Source organism: Lepisma saccharinum, chromosome 14 (genome assembly GCF_977018435.1).
Source record: "Lepisma saccharinum chromosome 14, izLepSacc3.1, whole genome shotgun sequence".
In the NCBI taxonomy this organism is placed as follows: Eukaryota; Metazoa; Arthropoda; class Insecta; order Zygentoma; family Lepismatidae; genus Lepisma; species Lepisma saccharinum.
In genome coordinates, this window is record NC_139242.1 from 64,151,377 (window position 1) to 64,172,645 (window position 21,269).

Sequence of the window (21,269 nt, forward strand, 5' to 3'; positions counted from 1 at the left end):
AATTCGGAAACCTTGACAGTACCCTTATGTTCAACACAGTATTCAAAGTAGTGATACTTGGAAATCTGAAAATACTGCCTCTTCTTGTAGGAACACATGGTAGTTTCCGGCACAGATGCCACATTTTTTTTGTAGACATGAGACCACCACGTTGCGAAATCAATAATGTTACTGGTGTCAATAAGTTTGACAGTATTACAACTGAGCTGCAGTTCATACAACGTATAAATACGGCTAAGTTTATTGCAGAAAAGGACCGGAGTCAGTGACTCAGGTACGTTTCTGTATAAAAGTACACTTTTGACTGTGCATTTTCTTGGCTATAGCCTCGTGTGACTGACGTCCTTTCTGCGCTAGAAGATGTCTCTGTATCTAGGAAAATAAAAAATACCATTAACTCCGATACCTCAAAAATGTGACTCAGATTCTTTTCTGCAATAAGCCATTCATATATATATATATATACAAGGTAGAATCAAAAAGTAAGGTAACAAGTTTTTTTCCACAGAAACCTTTATGTCGTTGTTGCCTAAACTGTGACAGGGTATACATGACACTGCACACTAACATTCCACATAGTCACCATATTTGTCTAAGCACGTGTTCCAGCGGGTGACCAATGCATCAATGCCACGAGTGAAGAAATCAGTGTCAAGGCTGTCCAACCAGGTTTTCACTGCATCCTGTGCCTCTTGCACTGTGTTGAAGCGTCGTCCTCGAAGATGCTTCTTCATTGGTCCGAACAGATGGAAATCGCTGGGTGCAAGATCAGGGCTGAATGCGGGGTGTTCCAAAACCTCCCAGTGGAAACGTGTGACATGGTCACGGGTGAGCTGCGCTGTGTGAGGTCGAGCGTTGTCGTGTAACAACAATACACCCTCCCTGAGTGCTCCAGGTCGTTTCCGACGTATGGCATCTCTCAATCTGTCCAATGTCTGGCAGTAGGTCACAGCATTGACAGTGGTACCACGTGGAAGGAATTCTAGGTGAATCACACCAAGGTGGTCCCAATAGATCGTGGCCATTGTTTTCCTTGCACAAGTTACGGTTTTAAACTTTTTGGATGGGGGCGATAATGGATGTTTCCACATCATGGAGGAACGTTTGGATTCCGGTGTCCACAATGGCACAGGTGTCTCATCACCCGTAATGATGCGATACAGAAATGACGACCCTTCTTGTTGATAACGGATCAGGTGGTTCAGACTCATGCCCATTCGTCTGCCTTTGTCATAATCAGTGAGATTTCTTGGTACCCAATGTGCACACACTTTGAGGTAGCCAAGCGTGTTGTGCACAATACTGTGCACAGAACCATACGAAATGTTCAGTGCATCTGCAATGTGTGACAGTGTGATTCGCCTATCCTCCCTAATCATTCCCTCCACCTGACAAATGTTCTGGTCGGTAGCTGAAGTTGACGGTCTGCCACTTCGCTGACGCTGATCATCATTAATGTCAGTCCTACCATTTTCAAACTCCTTACACCAACACCACCCTTGTTTCCTGGATAACACGTTGTTTCCATACACCTCCACAAGTTCCCGATGGATCTCGGCTGGTTTCTTCCCCTTCAGATGCAAAAACCTGATCACACTTCGCATTTTCACATTTGACCATGTTTCCAGTAACCCTGCCATCTTCGAACTGCGATTCTCTGCAACTGTGTCACCGTGCTGCTCTCTAGCGGTAACCAGGGATACTATCCATCAATACCTACAACACACACAGAAAAAAACTGTTACTAGCATATCGTTGTACATTTTCAGGACACTTGTTACCTTACTTTTTGATTCTACCTTGTAAATAAATGTATATTTGGTTGTTCACAAACTACTTCCATATTCAAGATATGCTTCCTTTACAAAGTCAGTGATGTTATTCTTTGTTTCTGCACAGAATATTCACCACAAATGCAGAACAATCCATCAGGATCATTTACGCGACCTTCTCGTGAAGAACTCATGTTTCATTCTCCTGAATAATACAAATAAGACTAAAAAATAAAACAAATAAAGAAAAACAAACTTTCAATAAATATATTCTGTGCAGTGGATGGACTAGATAGATATTTTTATATTCTAAAATGAAAGTCATGACCTATTTCATGTCAACACCTACCACCAAAATACCATAAATTCGTTCATAAATCTTTGGCAACTAAAACAAAATATATTTTTGTAGACCTGCGTAATCGTACGTTTTGAAGAAACAAAAATAACTATGTACAACTGTATGAATCATGTATGAATGTACCAAAGAAATTTTAATAGCTCTTATGGTTAACATTGCATAAATATCGTTTGTGTTACCACAACAAACTAATTTATGAAGGACACAAGAAATGTTTGTTCTCAGAAATAGCACAAACACACATACATACACAAACACGTAATATTCTATCGTCGCTACTGTCTACGTAGGGTCATGAAGGGACTTCTCTAAAACACATTTAATCGAATTTAATCTCGGAAAATAGGAAACCGTAGAGTTAATTGCGAGATAAATATGTCGCAAAATTAAACAACAAATACACAGCAATACTAAGTATTAATTTTGTTACTGATAATGTCGTTGAAAACATAAGAACGGCGTACAATCAGGAGAAGTTAATTGCGAGTATATTCAAGAGAAAATATGCTATTGGAATTAATTTAATAAGCATGCACTTCTGTCGGTCTAGTGACCATGGGAAACTAGCGTATGCAGGAAGAGGTGGCTTTGAAATATCTGTATTTTCTAATTGCGTGAGGAACTTTCGAGATTGCTTATCCACAGAGCACCTTCAAAGCGTCACGCAACCTCCTTCGTCACAGCAAATTTAATTACTTTAAAAGCTCCAGGCAGCGTTGAGCTGCGATTTAGGAAAGAGTGTTATTTCTTCATCTCTCTCTCTCTCTCTCTCTCTCGCCCTCTCTCTTTCTAACTACCTACATGACGTTAGGTAAACACTGGCTTACACAGAGGGAAGCTACAATCCTAGAGAAATTGTCGGAAAATCAAAATTGTAAAATGAAAACAACAATGAACCCGGGAGAAACCAAAGTTGCAAATGTAACTCTACTTAAAAAGAACCTCCTAATTACCAATTTTGCCCTTGAACAACTTTTAAAACAAAGGTTTAAAATTATTTATCCTGCCCCCAGAATGCAGATATATAATATTAGTCTTTACAATTCCAGCTCCTTCCGAAAAAACAAGTCCTGTGTACGCTAGTGTAGGTAAAGATATATAGAAAAAAATATACCATTTAGTTGTATCCAAAGGAAAGACACACACAAAAGCACACACGCCACACTCGCTCACACACCACGAAGGCAGAAATAATATGTTATTTCTATTTTTAATACATACATAATTTTCATACATTATCAAATTTTGTAATACACTCTGCTCTATAGAGATTATATGTATATCAAACTTTTATATATGCGTTTTTACAAATTTGGTATGTATTTTTATAAATTCATGAAATTAGTAAATTGATTGTACAACGTAAAAGAGTAGAGGCGTACGTAATTAGTAATGTTCAAAAGGAAAAGTGAAGAATTTCATTTTATTTTAGCAAGAATGCAAAACTACAAAACCTGTAATCCGATTTTGCAACCAAGTAAACAAATCTGTAACTCAGTGGTGGAAAGGAAGCTCCTACGTCAGAGGTAGGGTGGTACTTTCGTTGGAAGCAAATTGAAAAAGAAAATCTCTCTTCTCTCCTGCCAGGCTGAACACGTGTCCTTCCCCCACGAGGCGGTGATAGCCGTGAGATGCAGCGAACTGGGCAAGTATAAGTTGCTTGGAGAATCTTCTCTGCAGTGCAAGAACGGAGTGTGGACCCACAGGGTGCCTGCCTGCATTCCAACCACTCTGCTCACTAATTTCACAGGTATTTGCTCACCTTCTATTTTCTTTCAACTGTGTAGGGATGTGACTTGGATAGACCCTTACTAGAACTTAAGATACTCGTACATACCAACAAGTAGTTTTCATCATTGGCAAAGATGATTATACCGCTCCATTTCCCCTAACAATGTACGTAAATCAGAGGGTCTAAGAGGTGGTCCTTCGTGAGGACACCCAAATGTCAACCTCGTTTTCACGTAGTACACCCTGGACTGATTTTTGCAGATTAACTGGACTTCCAGCAAGTGTTATGTTCTGTGCATATGAGTTGGGGTTTGTCCCTTCATCCATTTTATCACCATTCATTCTCATCTTCGCAATTAGCCAAAAATGATAGAAAGTGAAATAAAGTAAAACAAATCAATCAACAATATGAAGTAACACTTATTGTTTCCTAGCAACTTAAAACAGTCTTCATTGGATGAATAATAACAAGGATACTAAGTTTGGCGAAAAATACAGACCATTTGCTGAATTCAAAACACAAAAACCATGGTTTCATCATGTAAGTGCTACAAGAAATGTAATTGTATTAATTAATAGACTGAGAACGGTCCATTTGTGTACTAGGCAACATTTATCCAAAATTGAAATAACGACCAATAAGAAATGTGACTGTGGCTGGGAAAGTGCAGATGCACAACATGTAATACTGGAATGCTCAAAATATAATAGAGAAAGAAATATCTTGTATAAAACTTTAAATAATCTAAAGGTTCAGTTTCCAACAAATTTGTTAAGTTTAGTTGTTAATCCGTGGCCGCGGTGGCCGCGGTAGCTCAGTCGGTAACGCGTCTAACTACCATGCTAAAGGTCCCGGGTTCGATCCCCGGCCGGTTCAAATCCGGGAACTTTTCTAACAATGGAAGCGGCCCCGGCGCCCACCCAGCGTCGACTAACATGGGTACCTGGGAGAAACCCTGGGGGGTAAAGGCGGTCAGGGGCGTGATGCTGATCACATCACCCCCACTCATGACCGGATCAAGAAAGTGTGGGGCGTTACCCCCACACCCCCTATACGACTTCATGGCGTGGTGCTATGCACAGGGGAGAACTTTACCTTTTTTTAACCTTTTTTTTAGTTGTTAATCCAAATGTGCGGATTGGTTATAGTTCGTTATCATTTTTAAGGAAGTGTAACATACAATTGTAAAAGGCCAAGTGTTCTTTTTTTTTTTTAAAAAAAATCTAATATCTAAAATAGGAGGGAAGGACTGATAATTTTAATGTGAAACAATTGTGTACATTTTATATGTGTATTGTTATGGACAAAAAACGGCATAAAAGCTGTTAGGTTCCAAATAAAGGAATGAATGAATGAATGAAGTTTAGAGCTAGTCACATATTGTGTGTTATGTGCATAGTAATGTAATCACATTAGTTTTGATAGTTCCTTTTCCTTCTTATTCTTTTACTTTTTCTTACTTTTTTAATTTTAATAGTTATCATCAATATTAATAACCCGCTGAAGGCAGTTTGAAACAGTTGAAATATTGTGCAAAAAATATATAGAAGAAAACAACATTAGAACTGCGTAGTTTATCTCTTTGCTCCTATACTTAATGTTTTCCTTTCTTTGCGAAATAGCACTATCACAAGAATGTTAATTTAGATTTTTTTTTTAAAATGCCAAGAACACAATTCTAAATTTGCATTCTTGCCATAGGCACCCAAATGTCAACCTCTCTTCCACGTAGTACACCTGGACTTCATTCTTGGAGGCTAACGAATCTCTGGCTCAGCCAATGTAATCTTCTGTGAGCCTTTTGTTGTTTGCTGTCCATGTGCATTTGTGGTTGCCTCTCTATCTATTTCATCTTATCATCATTCATCTTCATCTTCGCGATTAGCTAAATTTGGCAGAAGGAAGAAGTGGAATAAATCAATTCAAATTCCTAAAACTCCAAGAAAGCAAGGGAAGAGAAGAGGTGGTAGCATTTTAATGTAAGCTGGAAAATGTAATGAAAAATAGATTTGACTTTCTTCCTCTGGGAACAAAACAGGGAGGTTTTCGATGAGAATGAGAATTTGCGTTTCCCAGCTGGGGAGATTTCGGCTATATTCTTCTCACCTGATACCTGCAGCAATCGATCACTCGAAGACAGGTGGTTATTTTCTCCTTTCCTTCCTTGGCACTCTCAGGTGTTCTTGGGGGCTCGTCCATCTATTTCTTCTCGAAGCGCTACACTTTATTTAGTTCGACAGCAGAGGCAAGCTGGTTTTGTTGTCATAATATTCTCCTTGGCACACTGCAGATAATGGTGAATTGACGCAACCAAGTATAAACAAGCGCAGTGGCGTATTTACTGAGAAACGCAGTTTTGTGTTGAAATCCTAAGCAACCAATCACGACCAGGCGGATTGTTTTTGTTAAAAAAAACTTATGTCTTCTCATTTTGTATTCCGTCGACTTCTCTGTGTATAGCTTTCTATTGCCGAGAACGGAGGATGAAAGGGCCAGAAAATTACTTTTTTAAAGAAATATTTGAAAATTAAAAACAACATGTTGGGTCCATAAATATTGATATAACTAAACATGATATAAGAAGTGATTTTTTATCTCTTACAAAGCATCTATTTGCTACATTTCCAGGGCTATGAGACCGATCAGATTTTATATCTAGAAATGGATAAGCAGAGCAATTATTATCACAGAGATTTTTTTTTAGTTAGGTTCCATTGTTATATTTACCTAGGTATACTGATCACAGGTGAACATAGTTGGGGTTTTCTGGTTTTGTATCATATATTTAGAGATCTTGTGTTCTGACTGCAACAAAAAATTAACTATATTAACTGATTCAGCAAATTATGTCATCCATAATGCAGAGTTTCTGTTTTGTTTTGTTTAATTTGGTTATATTGCTTCGCTTATGTACCACTTTTGGTTGATTGCGACGAAGAAAATAAAGTCATATGAGATAAATGAAATAAAACGACAGTAACAAACACATAAGGACAGAACATAACAGAATCCTCAAGTGAATTATATCGGCTGTGGCTCCAGACGCCAGAGCTTTGTTATTTTGCAAGAATGCAGTCCAAGGTGTACTACGTGAAAGGAAAGTTGCCATTTTGATGCTAGTTCTTTTTAACCAACTTCATTGGTCTTATGACGCAATATAGAAGTTTGTGAAAGGTAACCTGTTATAAAAACCAAGAAATGTTCTGTTTATAAATTAAATAGTGAATCATAATCATGTGTTTTCCAGTACAAGAAGTAAGACAGTTTCCGTGTCAAATTATTGTGGGACATTCGTATTCCCTAAGTTGCAATGTTTTAGAATTAGGGAAGCACTTTTGTCGCCCGCATATCTCTTTAACGCGTTTCTTCTATTGCAGAGGATTCCCCGCCGACAATTCTTGTGAACATCCCTTCGGGGTCCGCGGCGGAGGGGCCCTCGGGAGAACTGGGCGTTTTCCCAGGGAGCATCCTTCATCTGGAGTGCCTCTTCCTAAGAAAGCTGGGGAATCCCGAATGGACCTGGACCTCTGCCTTCAGGCAGTACCTCACGGGTAAGCCGCAAGCTCCCACGGAGCCCATAAAATCTTGTCTGCACGGAAGGAGCTGTTGAACCCTGCAATGTATTGTCTTTCCAAGCCGCGGGGATTCCACGGCGAAGCGATGCACTTTTGCGAGGGAGATGTGAATGGATGTGCGTTTGCTTGCACGTGGCAGAGTTGGAAGGTAACAAATTTCTCTCCGCGGTGTTTGGTTAGAAATTTATTTTTAAAAGAGGATTCTTCCTCGTATTTTGCGTGTTTTAACGAACCTGTTATATATATATATTTACATAAAGTTTTAGATAGAGTACTGGAGACCATTTTACACTGAAACTTTGATTCATTGAATGAATGAAAACTTTTGGGTGCAACGGCACATATAGAGGAAAGGAGGGGGTTATGGAATACCATTTTGTACATGGTAATAATTTCATTAGTATTTTTGCAAGAGACATAATTCAACACAGGTAATATAATGCTGTTTATTATATAGTATCAAGAAGTTCTACTTACGCATACAAAAAATGTAATCACAAAAAACGAATAAGGAAAAAAAGGCGGGGGTTATGGAATAGGAGGGGTACATGGAATACTATTTACTGCAATTGTCATTATAGGCTCATTTGCAGAAATCGCAAATGTAAAGGTCTGTTTCACAGCCTGAACAAACTTCATGAGCCCACATGTGGCACATAACACATTTTACACAAGTTTCCCCTCTAACGTCCTTGGAAAAATTGTGGTCACAAAATGTACATGTTGAGTCCTCATTGTCAGGTTGGAGGTGCACAGGAACGGATTCATCATCACTAGTGTCTTGAAGTTCTATTTGATCTGAATCACTAGAACTAGTGGAACTAATGACTTCTACAACCTGCGTGATCTTTTTACTTTGAAAGTCTTAGTTGAAGTTTTGTTTAGCTTAAGTATTTAAGTATTCCATAACCCCCTGCCACGTCCATTTTGAATTTCTAGCGTCTACCACGAAATGACTTGATAAAACAGCGAAAATTACTTTCATTCTCAAAGTTTAACATTCCATACCTACACGCTATACCATGTTATTATGCTAATTTGCTATGTGTTTCATATTATCTAATTAGAAAAACATACCTGTAAAACATCTTCGAACATGCAAAACCCCTTTCGACCCAGTAAAGCAACACACAAACAATTATCAGCACAACGCCATACACTGACGTCATAAGCCTTCTTCGACGATGTAGTATAGACGGCCAGCACAAGAGTGCAGAACACAGCAGAACAGTCCTACCTATTCCATAACCCCTTCCTTTCCTCTACTGAAAGTAGCAGCAGGAAAACAACAACAAGTAACAAAAGCATTACAAGATGGCACAGAAAAACTTTATAAAAGTTACTTATTATCTAATATAGTTATATAAACCCCAAATGATCCGGAGAGTAGAACAATGAGTAATAACATTAACATTAAGGAAAATAAAACACAATATACACATTAGTATAAGATACTGGAGGAGGATGAAACATTCATATCAGATTTTTAAATATTTGTTAATGACCGTTGTTTTTCTGGCACCCTGTATAATCACGACGCTGAGGGATGAGCGATAATGATGAGTGTTGATGAAGGAACACCCACAAAGAACACCCATGCGCAGACCAGGATTCGCACCCTTGGCCCCTGGTCTGGATTTAGACGAGAAGACGATAGAAGCTTGGGTATTAGTGCTTCAGTTTTAGATCCCAACTTCACTTCCATTTTGATCCTCCCCGATAATGTAGTGGCTTACTCTATCTACTTGAGATCAAGGGGACCCTTTTTTCGGTTCCCTGTGGAGGCACATTGTGCGTACGGTGGTTCGGGTCTTAATGTAAACTGAAGTTTATAGTTCATATAGTTTATAGTTTCATAGTTCTTTATTTTCCCCTTTCTCTCAAAAATATATTTCCCTATCACCATACAACGTTTTCCCAGTCTTTCCTAATTATGAGTCCGTGTTCCTTCGTCAGATGAGGATTCCAGAGCATAGGTTTCTTGTTATCGTCATAATTTATTGGCTCCGCTTGTATTCTTCATCCTGCACATTACTACTTAATCGATGGTTTCTTACTCTTCGTTTGTAATTTCTTCGATTTTACTTAAGATTTTAAGAAATATCTTCATTTTATCATTTTTAAAAATAATTACAGTCATTCTTATTAAGAAAATTAGGAATAAAAGAAGGTGGAACATTTCTTCTCACATGAAATTAATGAAGCATCTCTCCTTTCTCAAAAACTACTGGATATTTGTCCTTTTGTCTAAGGAGACATGTCTGGCTCTGTAGTGCTCGTTGAAAATACATTACCGTGAAATCGTAAGAAGCTATTTCTTTGTAAGTTCCTTGATCCATTTAGATCAAATGGAGGCTAAATTAATCATTATTGTAGAAGTATAACTGTAAATGAAAAGTTGTTACATTACTCTTGCCTCGATTATTTAAAAAAAATAAAGGACGCGTCAATTCAGATTCCATACGATAACATTTGGGCTATATCTGACAACGAATTACAAATAGCGTATTCTCGTAGAAACTTACTGCACATGGGGCATCTCACCTACACTTAGAAGGGTGCAAAATGACGATACGAGCCAAAACACCCAAAAACTTCAAACCAATCAATCAATCGTTCATCCTCATCGTCGCGATTAGCCCAAAGTGGTAGAAAAGCGAAGCTAAATAACAAATAATAATGATAATAAAATTACCTGTCTACCTTAACTCAAAAAATTAAGACTGAAGTTTTAAATTTAAGGGAATATGTATCCATGGAGCGTTGTTGACGTAAATTGCTGTCACAGAGGCCGGGTTGTTTGTTTTCTTCCCGTTTCAAAGTTTAGAATGTCTGTTCGTGCTTCAAATTTCGTGGGTGTCGAAATCCTTTTGTGAAAACGATAACTGGGAAGGAGAAGTGACAGACTGAAACATGTTGCGGAGGGAGCAGACTCGCGGTGAAGCTGACAGGTTGGCTGTTCTCTGCAACTCTTCAGTTCTCATTGTGAGAATCTGCCTGCTGCTGAATTATTCATGGCGGGAAGAATAGAAAACTAAATTTCTAAATGCCGGGACGTGTTCTGGGCATTCTCGTTTCTGACTGTCTGTCGTGGTTTACATATCGAGTAAGTAGTTTCAGTTAGTTTTCGACGGGGCTAGATCAATCTGTAATCTGAAACCGTACGATAAATAATTCTTGCTCAAGGCAGAAACTCGGTTAAACTTTTTGGGCATATTAATAGGGGTTTCATGTTGCTTGCGGAAGATTTTAATCTTAATAAATTCAACCAGTTCCATGTTTCCACGTATTGGAGCAATGATACATTCAGGATGAAATTGTAATATCTTTCGAAGTAACTTTCTTCAATTGTTGTGCTTGCGAAACATTAATCATGGATTCTTACTGTTACGAGCATCCATGTGCTCAATAATGATGGTATTTTTTACTTACTGTATAAAATAACATATTCTACGGAGCAACATCTCTTTGAGATCCAAGATCTACCAAGCACCTGGCCATTGGATGACGTGTGTCATCTGCCTTTCGAGACCGGAGTCCGTTGATATTGCTTCCAAGTAGCTTTCCAATTGTCTTCACGATGCCGAGTCAAAATCGAAATTTTGGAACTCTTAAGACGGATCGAACCTGGGGCCGGTCGTAGCGAAAACGAGATTGCTAGCCATTCGACCAATGTAAGAACTCCAATAATGTATTTACTCGTGGCAAAATTCAAATCTTAAAATTTGTTTTAATGCTACTTTATGCCCTGATAGGTTAATGTGGGATCCTAAAAACGGTGCAATGTGCCTCTATCGGTAATCAAACCCTTGACTTGAAAGTTACAACGTTAACCACTACGCTATCTCAGAGAAACTCAATCGCGAAATTAATTTCATCGTAGATGTTAATGAATACCAAATAAAATTTTAAGGGTTTATAACAAGTGTGGAATATTTAAAAGTTGCATCATACATTTCAATAAAAAATTGTATCGTCGTTTTCCTATCTTTCATAATCAATTTTTACTCTTTTCTTGACACTAGTTACTATAATTAAACAGGTCAGTTACCCTGAATCCTTGCCTTGCCACGAGAGAACAAAAACACAACACCTGAGGTGTGTGTGTGTGTGTGTGTGTGTGTGTGTGTGTGTGTGTGTGTGTGTGTGTGTGTGTGTGTGTGTGTGTGTGTGTGTGTGTGTATATATATATATAATATATGACACAGAAGAATAATGAAAACAGTACTTAGAAGAAGAATAGAATAATACACCAAACAAATTGCTAGAAAATTGAAGAAACGAATGGAGATATGCAATAACGTAAGAACAAAATGTAAACCACTTCTTCGGCCTGGTCTCCTGAAAATATGAATTGATATATATAATTTTATGATATATAAACAAAAGTTGTAAAGTACCTAATACGAGTAATTACTGATTTCCTTACCCTATGACGATAATGATTGAAATACTTTTGTTTTCACGATAAAAATTAAATATAAAAATCTATTTATTCAAAAACCTAATTGTCTCTTTTCATTGATACGAAAGTTGAAATGTGTGATATTTTAAAGTAATGCAAACTTTTTTTTTACTGTATAATGCAAAATTCCATGAGTACCTAGGAAGACACGAAATATCCATACTGATTTAGAACTGTTATTGACAACAATAACCCTTTGTAGTTTACATGCCGCTCGTGTTTTTTCTTGGGAGTGGGTACACCCTCCCTCCCCCCTCTCTCCCTCTTAGCTTCCTTCAGACCGTCACTGTATCCATCGAAATTCGAGAATTCTCGGAATGTCCGCCAAAGAGGAACCGTAGGCTCCGTGCAGGGAAGGAGTGAATCTCGACACCAGACGAGACCCGAAGGCAACAGGTGGAGGGACGACGGGGAGCGTAATGGAGAATGCGTGTTCCTCATAGATAATGGACAACCCTTGGCATCTCGAAGGAGCCGTACCTGCGGATGATGTGACGTCATCACTTTATGCCGCAGCATCTCGGCGGCGGAGGCAGATCGTGATTGGACGATCTCACCCCTCCACGTTGGGCCGATTCCAAATTTCCTCACACGTCAAAGTTTTTCTCGGAAGACCCTCGGAACGCTGCAGTTGCGTTATCTCTGTGTCTTCGCCTTCGTAGACTGGCCCCTTGGAAGAACAGTGTTGCTCCACAGCAAATCAATTGAGACAAGATGGCCATGTACTTCCAAAGAAACAAAGGAGGAGATGACGTTAATCAGAACTGATTGCCTCTGCTGCATTGCGGATGATTTACTAGCTTATCTTTATTTCTTTTACTATCTTCACCCTGCTGGTGAAATTTCATTATGTATGTGCACGTATCTAGTGAAATGATTTCTTATGATTTGACCTTTTAAGTTCGAAGATAATTTTGTTGTTGAGTACATAAATGCAATACGAAAGGACAACTCGACGACCACACAGTTATAATGCGATGGACAAAAAACCTTCCAAAGCTATGTACTTACACAGTTTCTTTTCTTTTCATTTATCCAAAACTGAAAAAGTTTCGCATATTGATGTGCAGAATAAGTAGGATGAGGTCTACTGAAGGCGAGGTACAAAATGTATGTCTGTTTTGACAGTTGTAAGTATTCGGGAAATACTGATATTCTGTCACTTTTGCCCTCTCGTTGGTCGAGCAGGATGAATCATCGACATGATCTCACTTGCAGGTTGCAACGTCCTCCTCCGGCTGTGAACCATAGACAACGTAGACACGCACCTTAGCTCGGCGAGCGCGTTGCGGAGGACGACATCATTTCAAAATGTGCATAAATCTACCCATAATGCTAACTGTCTCTTCAGCGGAGAGATGAGACTGCATAGTTCACAGGGATCGGGTGTTAAAGAGCTTCTCCACAGATTAGAGATGAAATGGGACCAATAACCTTTACCTCAACAGAACAACAGGTGTTGAAAGTTTATATGCCAGTTTATTTTCTTAACAAAATAATATATATATTTAATACGTTTAAAAACAAACTTCCCAGGGTTAACAATAATAATAATAAGTACCTGGTGAAGCTTACTAAAGTTATACACGTACACAAGTAGGGAAAACAGATTTCTTACTTCAAGGAGGTTGCTTACTATTGGGAGGGAGTAAGCCGAAACTAAATTTTAAAACGGCCATTCATCTCTTCACCAGAAGGTGGAGTTTAACTTTTCTTTGGTGCTTGGACTCTCGCTTTCGCGGAGAGCACCTTCTCTCGCCCGAAAGCGGAGTGGGGGTTCCTCTATGGTGCTGGGACTCTCGCATAAGCGGAGGGCACCTTCTCTCGCCCGAAAGCGGAGTTGATCTTCTCCTTGGTGCTAGGACTCTCGTATAAGCGGAGGGCACCTTCTCTCATCCCAAGATGGAGCGGAACTTCCTTCTCGGTGCTCGGACTCTCGCGTTAGCGGAGGGCACCTTCTCTCGCCCGCAGGCGGAGTCGAACTAACTTGCCAGCCAGGCCTACGCCTTTATATAAGGTTGGCGATGCTAGCGTAAGCGAGCGGAAAATTATTCAACTACATATATTGACATTAAATAGTTACAAAAAATGTTTATACATAGAGGTGGATCCGTCTTTACTTATGACGATCCGAGTTTGTTACAATCTTGAACTAACAATATTTACAATAAACAGTTACAAAAGTTGATCTTAGAAGCTAACAAACTTAGAGGTGGATCTGTCTTTACTTGTGACGATCCGGGGTCGTTACAATAACCCCTCCTCTGGGGAAAAAGAAAAAAAATAAATCTTTTGAGTTTAAATAGGTTAAATGTTTTGCTAAAAGATTTCTTTTTTTTCTTTAAAGAACTCTGATACTAAAACTAATTACTCATACATGAGAACATACTCTTCAAAGAATACAAATAATATTATTAACCCTTCTTAAATTAAAAGTCCATTTCGTTTGAGAAATCTCACAAACGGAAACCTCCTGGGCACTCGGATATGAAGTCTTCGAAGCGTAGCTATATACCAAGGATAAGGCCTAGGTGAGTCACCCAAAATAGCTGTAAATTGAGGAACCAATAAAGAATCCTTACTGTTCCAGTCCAAAATTCTACTACTGTTCTTACAGCCAGCTTCCAGACGAACCACTGGGTTATGTAGGGGAGAAGAAACTATCACGTTTGTTGAACTCTTGGAGCCACTGATGGAAGTTTGGTCTTCGCCGGATACAGTTTTCACTGGCGAGGTTTCCATTACATCCCAGGCATTGGCCTCATTGTTCATTTCCTGGATGGCAGTCTCCAGTTTGCGGTTTTCAGCTTCCAGCCTCCTCACGCGGTCAATCCAAAGATGTATCTGGGACGATTCAGGTACTTCAGGTTTGCTTGAAGGGACAACACTTTGCGGTTCTTCACAAGAGCACACATTTATTGGTTTCGGTGAGACTAAAGCAGTAGGTTTCACCATTGGGAGAGGCAGCGTAGCATCAGGCTTCACAAACACCGGGACAGAAGTAGTAGGTGCTAACTGGTTCTTGTCCACACTAGATTTTGTCGACACACTTTTCCTTGAGGACACCTTGCACAAATCCAAAATTCCGGGATGACTTGGGGAATATGCTAGAGAGCTGTATCCCCGCTGCAGATCATCGGCCGCCATGCACTTTATCAAAGCACTTTTCCATTGACGAGCTGGTCTCTTCCTCCTTCTGAGTTCTTCGGGATCCTGCAGAGGTGGTGGTATTAGTTTAACGCGCCTTTGCATCCTTGGCACCGGCTCACATAGAACTTCCAACTTCGGGTTGGTTAAGGTTAACCTCTCCTTCAGTCTCTTTTCATCCGGGAACACTTTACGATTGCAATCCATTGTGACGAAATCCCAGAAATACTTTTAAAGCGTGGTTGACACGTTCAGTTCTTATCCTCGACTGAGCTTTCATACATTGAACTAATTCTTAAATAAAGACAGAGCACAGCTGTGTGACGCTAACGCCACCAAGTTCAACAATTGACAATCTCTTATGATTCGAAAAGAACATATTCATATAAACCTCAACATGTATTAATCCTTCACAATTTGTTACCCTTACACATCTCAAGTTAAAGCTTTTAACATTTATAAAACTCTCTTTTTCCATTGTTGCAAACATATATAAAAGAACGTAATTTCTTCGGCAGATTGAGCATAAGTTACTCATTACACATAAACGGCTTCCTGCAAGCTACTTAAGCCTTTATACTCGGGATTTTTATACCCTCTTCATCTTCGGAGACACTCGCTCTGGCACGCCTCTCTGGCCTTACTGCACTCGAAGGAATTTGGTACTCTGACCTCTATATACAAACTTAAGTCTTACCAAAAGACATTCATTTTTGCAATCTCACTGCCCACGAGCCTTTCATCGGGATCTTCAACAGTTCTATCATAAGCTACAACATCAAATCCTTGGAGTCTTATCTTCTGTTCCTCATTATCATAATAGGGTCAAAATAGATTTCTCAATACATATTGCTGATCAAATCACAGTCCTTTGGGAATTACATATATTCTTCAGATCTTCCATTTTATCACCACTGTCTTATGCTTCAGTCTATATATATTTTTTTTCTTCTGGATCCCGCTTTACAAGTGCCAATATTTATGCATCTGGCTAACATTCAGGTGCCAAAATTTAAGCAAAAGTACTCACTTGCTCAAGCCTGTTCAACTATTGGCCCCTACTTTATTATTTATGCAGTAGTCTCAACGTTTTATGTACTACATTCACAACAAATCAGTCTCATTCACCTGTCGGGCGCCAATAATCTATGGAATGGTGCTCACACTACTTTCACTTTCACTGGACAGTTCTTTTAAGGTACACAGCACACGGTTCTGTCGGCGTCACTAAATTTCACAGTTCTGTCGGGCTCCAATTAATTTCACATTTCTGTCGGCTTCAATTAATTTCACAGATTTGTCGGGCTCCAATTAATTTCACAGTCGGGCCCCACGTTGTAAGCGCCATTTATTTATGCTACGTCCTCCTCCGGCTGTGAACCATAGACAACGTAGACACGCACCTTAGCTCGGCGAGCGCGTTGCGGAGGACGACATCATTTCAAAATGTGCATAAATCTACCCATAATGCTAACTGTCTCTTCAGCGGAGAGATGAGACTGCATAGTTCACAGGGATCGGGTGTTAAAGAGCTTCTCCACAGATTAGAGATGAAATGGGACCAATAACCTTTACCTCAACAGAACAACAGGTGTTGAAAGTTTATATGCCAGTTTATTTTCTTAACAAAATAATATATATATTTAATACGTTTAAAAACAAACTTCCCAGGGTTAACAATAATAATAATAAGTACCTGGTGAAGCTTACTAAAGTTATACACGTACACAAGTAGGGAAAACAGATTTCTTACTTCAAGGAGGTTGCTTACTATTGGGAGGGAGTAAGCCGAAACTAAATTTTAAAACGGCCATTCATCTCTTCACCAGAAGGTGGAGTTTAACTTTTCTTTGGTGCTTGGACTCTCGCTTTCGCGGAGAGCACCTTCTCTCGCCCGAAAGCGGAGTGGGGGTTCCTCTATGGTGCTGGGACTCTCGCATAAGCGGAGGGCACCTTCTCTCGCCCGAAAGCGGAGTTGATCTTCTCCTTGGTGCTAGGACTCTCGTATAAGCGGAGGGCACCTTCTCTCATCCCAAGATGGAGCGGAACTTCCTTCTCGGTGCTCGGACTCTCGCGTTAGCGGAGGGCACCTTCTCTCGCCCGCAGGCGGAGTCGAACTAACTTGCCAGCCAGGCCTACGCCTTTATATAAGGTTGGCGATGCTAGCGTAAGCGAGCGGAAAATTATTCAACTACATATATTGACATTAAATAGTTACAAAAAATGTTTATACATAGAGGTGGATCCGTCTTTACTTATGACGATCCGAGTTTGTTACAATCTTGAACTAACAATATTTACAATAAACAGTTACAAAAGTTGATCTTAGAAGCTAACAAACTTAGAGGTGGATCTGTCTTTACTTGTGACGATCCGGGGTCGTTACAAGGTTCAAGTCCAGTCAGAGACATTTTCGTCTCATTACTAATCATTCTCACCTTCGAAATTATCCAAAGGTAGCCAAAATACAAATACAAATTAACTTCACTTGTGAGGTGGAAGAGTGATGGTAATCACTGACATGCCTTCAAAGTCCGTTAGGGATGTGTACTGTAAAGGAGACAATCGTAAAACGGCATGTCAATACGAATCCAATAGTGCCTCGCATCGAGTCCTGGGAAAGGCATGACGTTTCGTTGTATTTCTTCATGTATTTCATCGATACATCTTTATCTTTGCGATTAATCTGGAGAGATTGAAAAACGACGTAAAACAGCGAAACGTCAATGCAAATGCAGATATTCGTGAAGTGTCAGAAATGTCTATGCCACTACCATGATTCGGCGGCCCCTGTGGCGGAGTGGTTAGCACATCGCGCTACGACGCCAGGGGTCCCGGGTTCGAATCCCGGCCTGGGCATGGATGTTTTCGAGTGTCCATTCATCAATTTCATCATATCATCACTCATCCCCATCTTCGCAGATTAGCCAAAAGTGACACAAGAAGCGAAGTAAAGAAGTGAAGAAGCTCACCTATGACTTTAGCAGGAAACGCATTATGAACAATCGGACCAGCCAGGAGTTTCAATGGAGATTTTGTGGTTGCAGATTTTCCGGAGGAGGCGGGGTGGGAACAAGTCAAACGTTGCAAACAGAAGCACAGATATTGGGTGCGTGATAAATAATTGTGAAGAGGAGATGATATGGCACGGAGTGGTCAGTTCTAAATAAATAAAAAATAAAAAATAAAACCTCTTTACTTTCCTACTCATTTTCTCTCGCAACAACACAAGAATGTACCATTAAACAAACAAGTACAGCATGGTCTAGATGTTTCGGGACGAAGGGCCAAGACAGGTTTTACATTCCGGCCGTTACGCTTATGTGTACTGTGCCGACCATTCGTAATGGGTTTCTGTCTTGTGCAATTTCTGTCTGTACCTAGGTATGCTTCCCTTTGAGCTTCTGATGTCAAATTCTTGTTTCCAGGCTGGGCCATCGCTCCTGACGAAAGGGAGTGGAAGTATCGACTCTCCATCTACTACACCAAGACCCAGGACTCGGGCGTCTTCACGTGTTCGACTCCCAGGGGCCTAACAAACAGCATCACCATCCACGTTAGAGGTATGGCCGCGAAATCACTTCCTTCCTCTACTTGTAGTGGAAACATCTAATGTGTGTGTGTGTGTGTGTGTGTATGGGGGATTTCATGTCAAAGTGGCCTGAATCTCAATTTTTTAAAATTAAATTAAATACTGTAACTTTATTCTATCTTGTGAGTCAACAATCTTGTCATTTGGATAAAAATTCAAGTATTAATCATAATTAAGTTAGAAGGTAGAAGGCATTTTACATATTGTTAGTAGGGCTGAGCCGATACCACTTTGAACCGATACCGATGCCGATACTCTCACCGATACCGATACCGATGCCGAAACCGATACCGATACTTGTATAATTCCAATTTAAAATAACAAAGGTTATGTTATATTAAATGTTATACTTATACATTTCTGTCGAAGGGCGATGAATAAATAACCCACCAAACGATGCTCTGTTGCAAAGAATCATCTCAACTTTACAGCCTTCTTTTTTAGATAAGTGACAATCGATCCGATGTTTCAAATATTAGAGAAATATTAAGTGAAACTAAGAGCGAGGCAATCGTGTCGTCGTCGTCCCCCTACCCCGAAATGTTAAAAAATGAGATCATGCTTCTTCAACCTCCTCTAAAACCTAAGGATCACTCTTCCCAAACTAACATAAATCATCCATGAACACAAGAATAATAATTGACAATTTACCAGCTTCGGACACGACGTCTAAAACTAACAGTAAAACTGTAATGTAAAGCCAACTCGGTTTTTTTCCTGTCCTTTAACAAAGAGAATATAAATTAGTAAACGAAATGTACGGAGGGAATGAAAACTTACCAGTCTCTTGCTTTTATATCAGTCGATTGACTTCAGTACAGTGTTGTTCCGACGTGACTTTGCTTTTGATATATACTTTCGGCAAATGATTTAAAAAATAATAATAAATGCATAGTTCTATCGCTTGCGTGGAAGGAAATCCAAACCCATCACTACACTTTCCAGAAAGTAACTGCCATCATCGGTCGTTCAAATAAAATCATTACCCTCCAACGGCGGTCCCTGTGCAGAAACACGCCTACTGAAACCCAGTTATCCACGTCCGGACAAACAAAAACTAAAGTTGGAAAGGAAAAGGGAGATTAGCCCAGGTATTTGAATTTCCAGGAAAATGCTATGTACTATGTCTGAGACAAGTCCTGCGGGAGGTCACACCGAAGATAGTGGAAGGATTACCAACAGGTGCATCGTTGGCTTTCGGGGACCTCATTGGGGTTATTGTTACACGAGACCGCATCTGTACGAACAAAGCCTGGTAGACTTCGAGGAGAACTAAACAGAAGAAGCGAACTCCTATTGGGATAATTTCACGTTATGTTGATTTGCACGTGAGTTTGATCTGTGTATGGATCTTTGTGTCACGTACTGGCTGTTCATGGAAACTTGAGTACAGGTTCATTTAACAAATGCACAACTATTTGTTTTTTCACCAAGAGTAAGTTGGAAAAGGTGAACGAACTTTTGAATAGGAACAAATTTTGGTTTTGGCCGCGCTTCTAGCGACTCAAAAACCATGGTATCGGCTAGTATCGGTGCAAAAATATCAACCGATACTTACCGATACCCCTGGTATCAGCCCTAATTGTTAGTTTATTTTAACTTTTATGATTAACTTTTGTTCTGTATCGTGTGTCACTAAAAAGCAATTAATTTCTCCTTTAACTGTTACATTTCCCGTTCAACTCCACTAGAATATGAGCGTAAAAGATCAATTACTTTCTGTCTTTGTCTTTAATAATTTATTTTTAAAAATATTTATATATATTTCACCAAAAACACACTACTGATTGCTGAAAACTTGTAGAATAGAATAGAATAGAATTTATTTCAAGTATGAGCCTTTACAGCTGTGCATACCATACAACGATGAAAATTTTTAGTGCAATTTTCCTACACCCTTCCTCCTACCAGTCTACTTCCACATTCACACTGCTTGCGAGTTCACAAACACCGTCTTTCATTTCCATTCTTTCACTACACTTGCACTGTTACCTCAGTGATTCCTAAATTTTCTCAGATTTATTTATTTATTTAGTAGCCCCCTTTCACACATTTTCGCTATACCCACTGAGCTTCTTTGCTCTCCTTGCCAAGTACATGCGACTTCTGTTTCTGTAAGGACCTCCATGTTTTCCACTTGATCTGAGGTTGAATCTGATTGACAGTATTTGGTGTAGAAACCAGAGGCAAATGTAGGACAGTATCTAGTTAACTTGGTTAACCAGTAATGAGAAACATTCCATTTTGGTATCTAATTGAGCAACCATTTGGGTGTTTATGGAAGTGTTCATAGCTGCAAAGACTGTAAGTCCATACTTAACATTATGATTTCTCAAGAGGATATTTCATATGTATATTCAATAACAGATGCATAACTTTTATTGTCGAATTTAGAAAACGCTATTCAAATGAATTATGATAAAATTTAGTAAATATTAAACGAAATATTAAAACTTGTCCTATTTTGCATGCAAACGTATAGCTATAATTGATTCATGTCAAGCAATATTCAATTCACATGTAGGTAAATGAAGGAGCAGTGAAGAACACAAATTATATATAACCTCTAATTTTTCACTGGTTCTCTATTGCATTAGTAACTTATTAAGGGTAAATACGGTAGTA

At 39.3% G+C, this 21,269-nt stretch overlaps 1 protein-coding gene across 1 annotated transcript in view; it reads left to right on the forward strand.

Annotated features, from left to right (window-relative positions):
• Positions 1 to 21,269, forward strand: part of hig (locomotion-related protein hikaru genki) — a 137,089-nt gene that overhangs the window by 104,185 nt on the left and 11,635 nt on the right. The window contains exons 4-6 of the mRNA XM_083135009.1: positions 3,721 to 3,883; positions 7,243 to 7,416; positions 18,481 to 18,615. Of these exons, the coding sequence (XP_082991135.1) occupies positions 3,721 to 3,883; positions 7,243 to 7,416; positions 18,481 to 18,615 (472 nt within the window). The remainder of the gene's footprint in view (positions 1 to 3,720; positions 3,884 to 7,242; positions 7,417 to 18,480; positions 18,616 to 21,269) is intronic.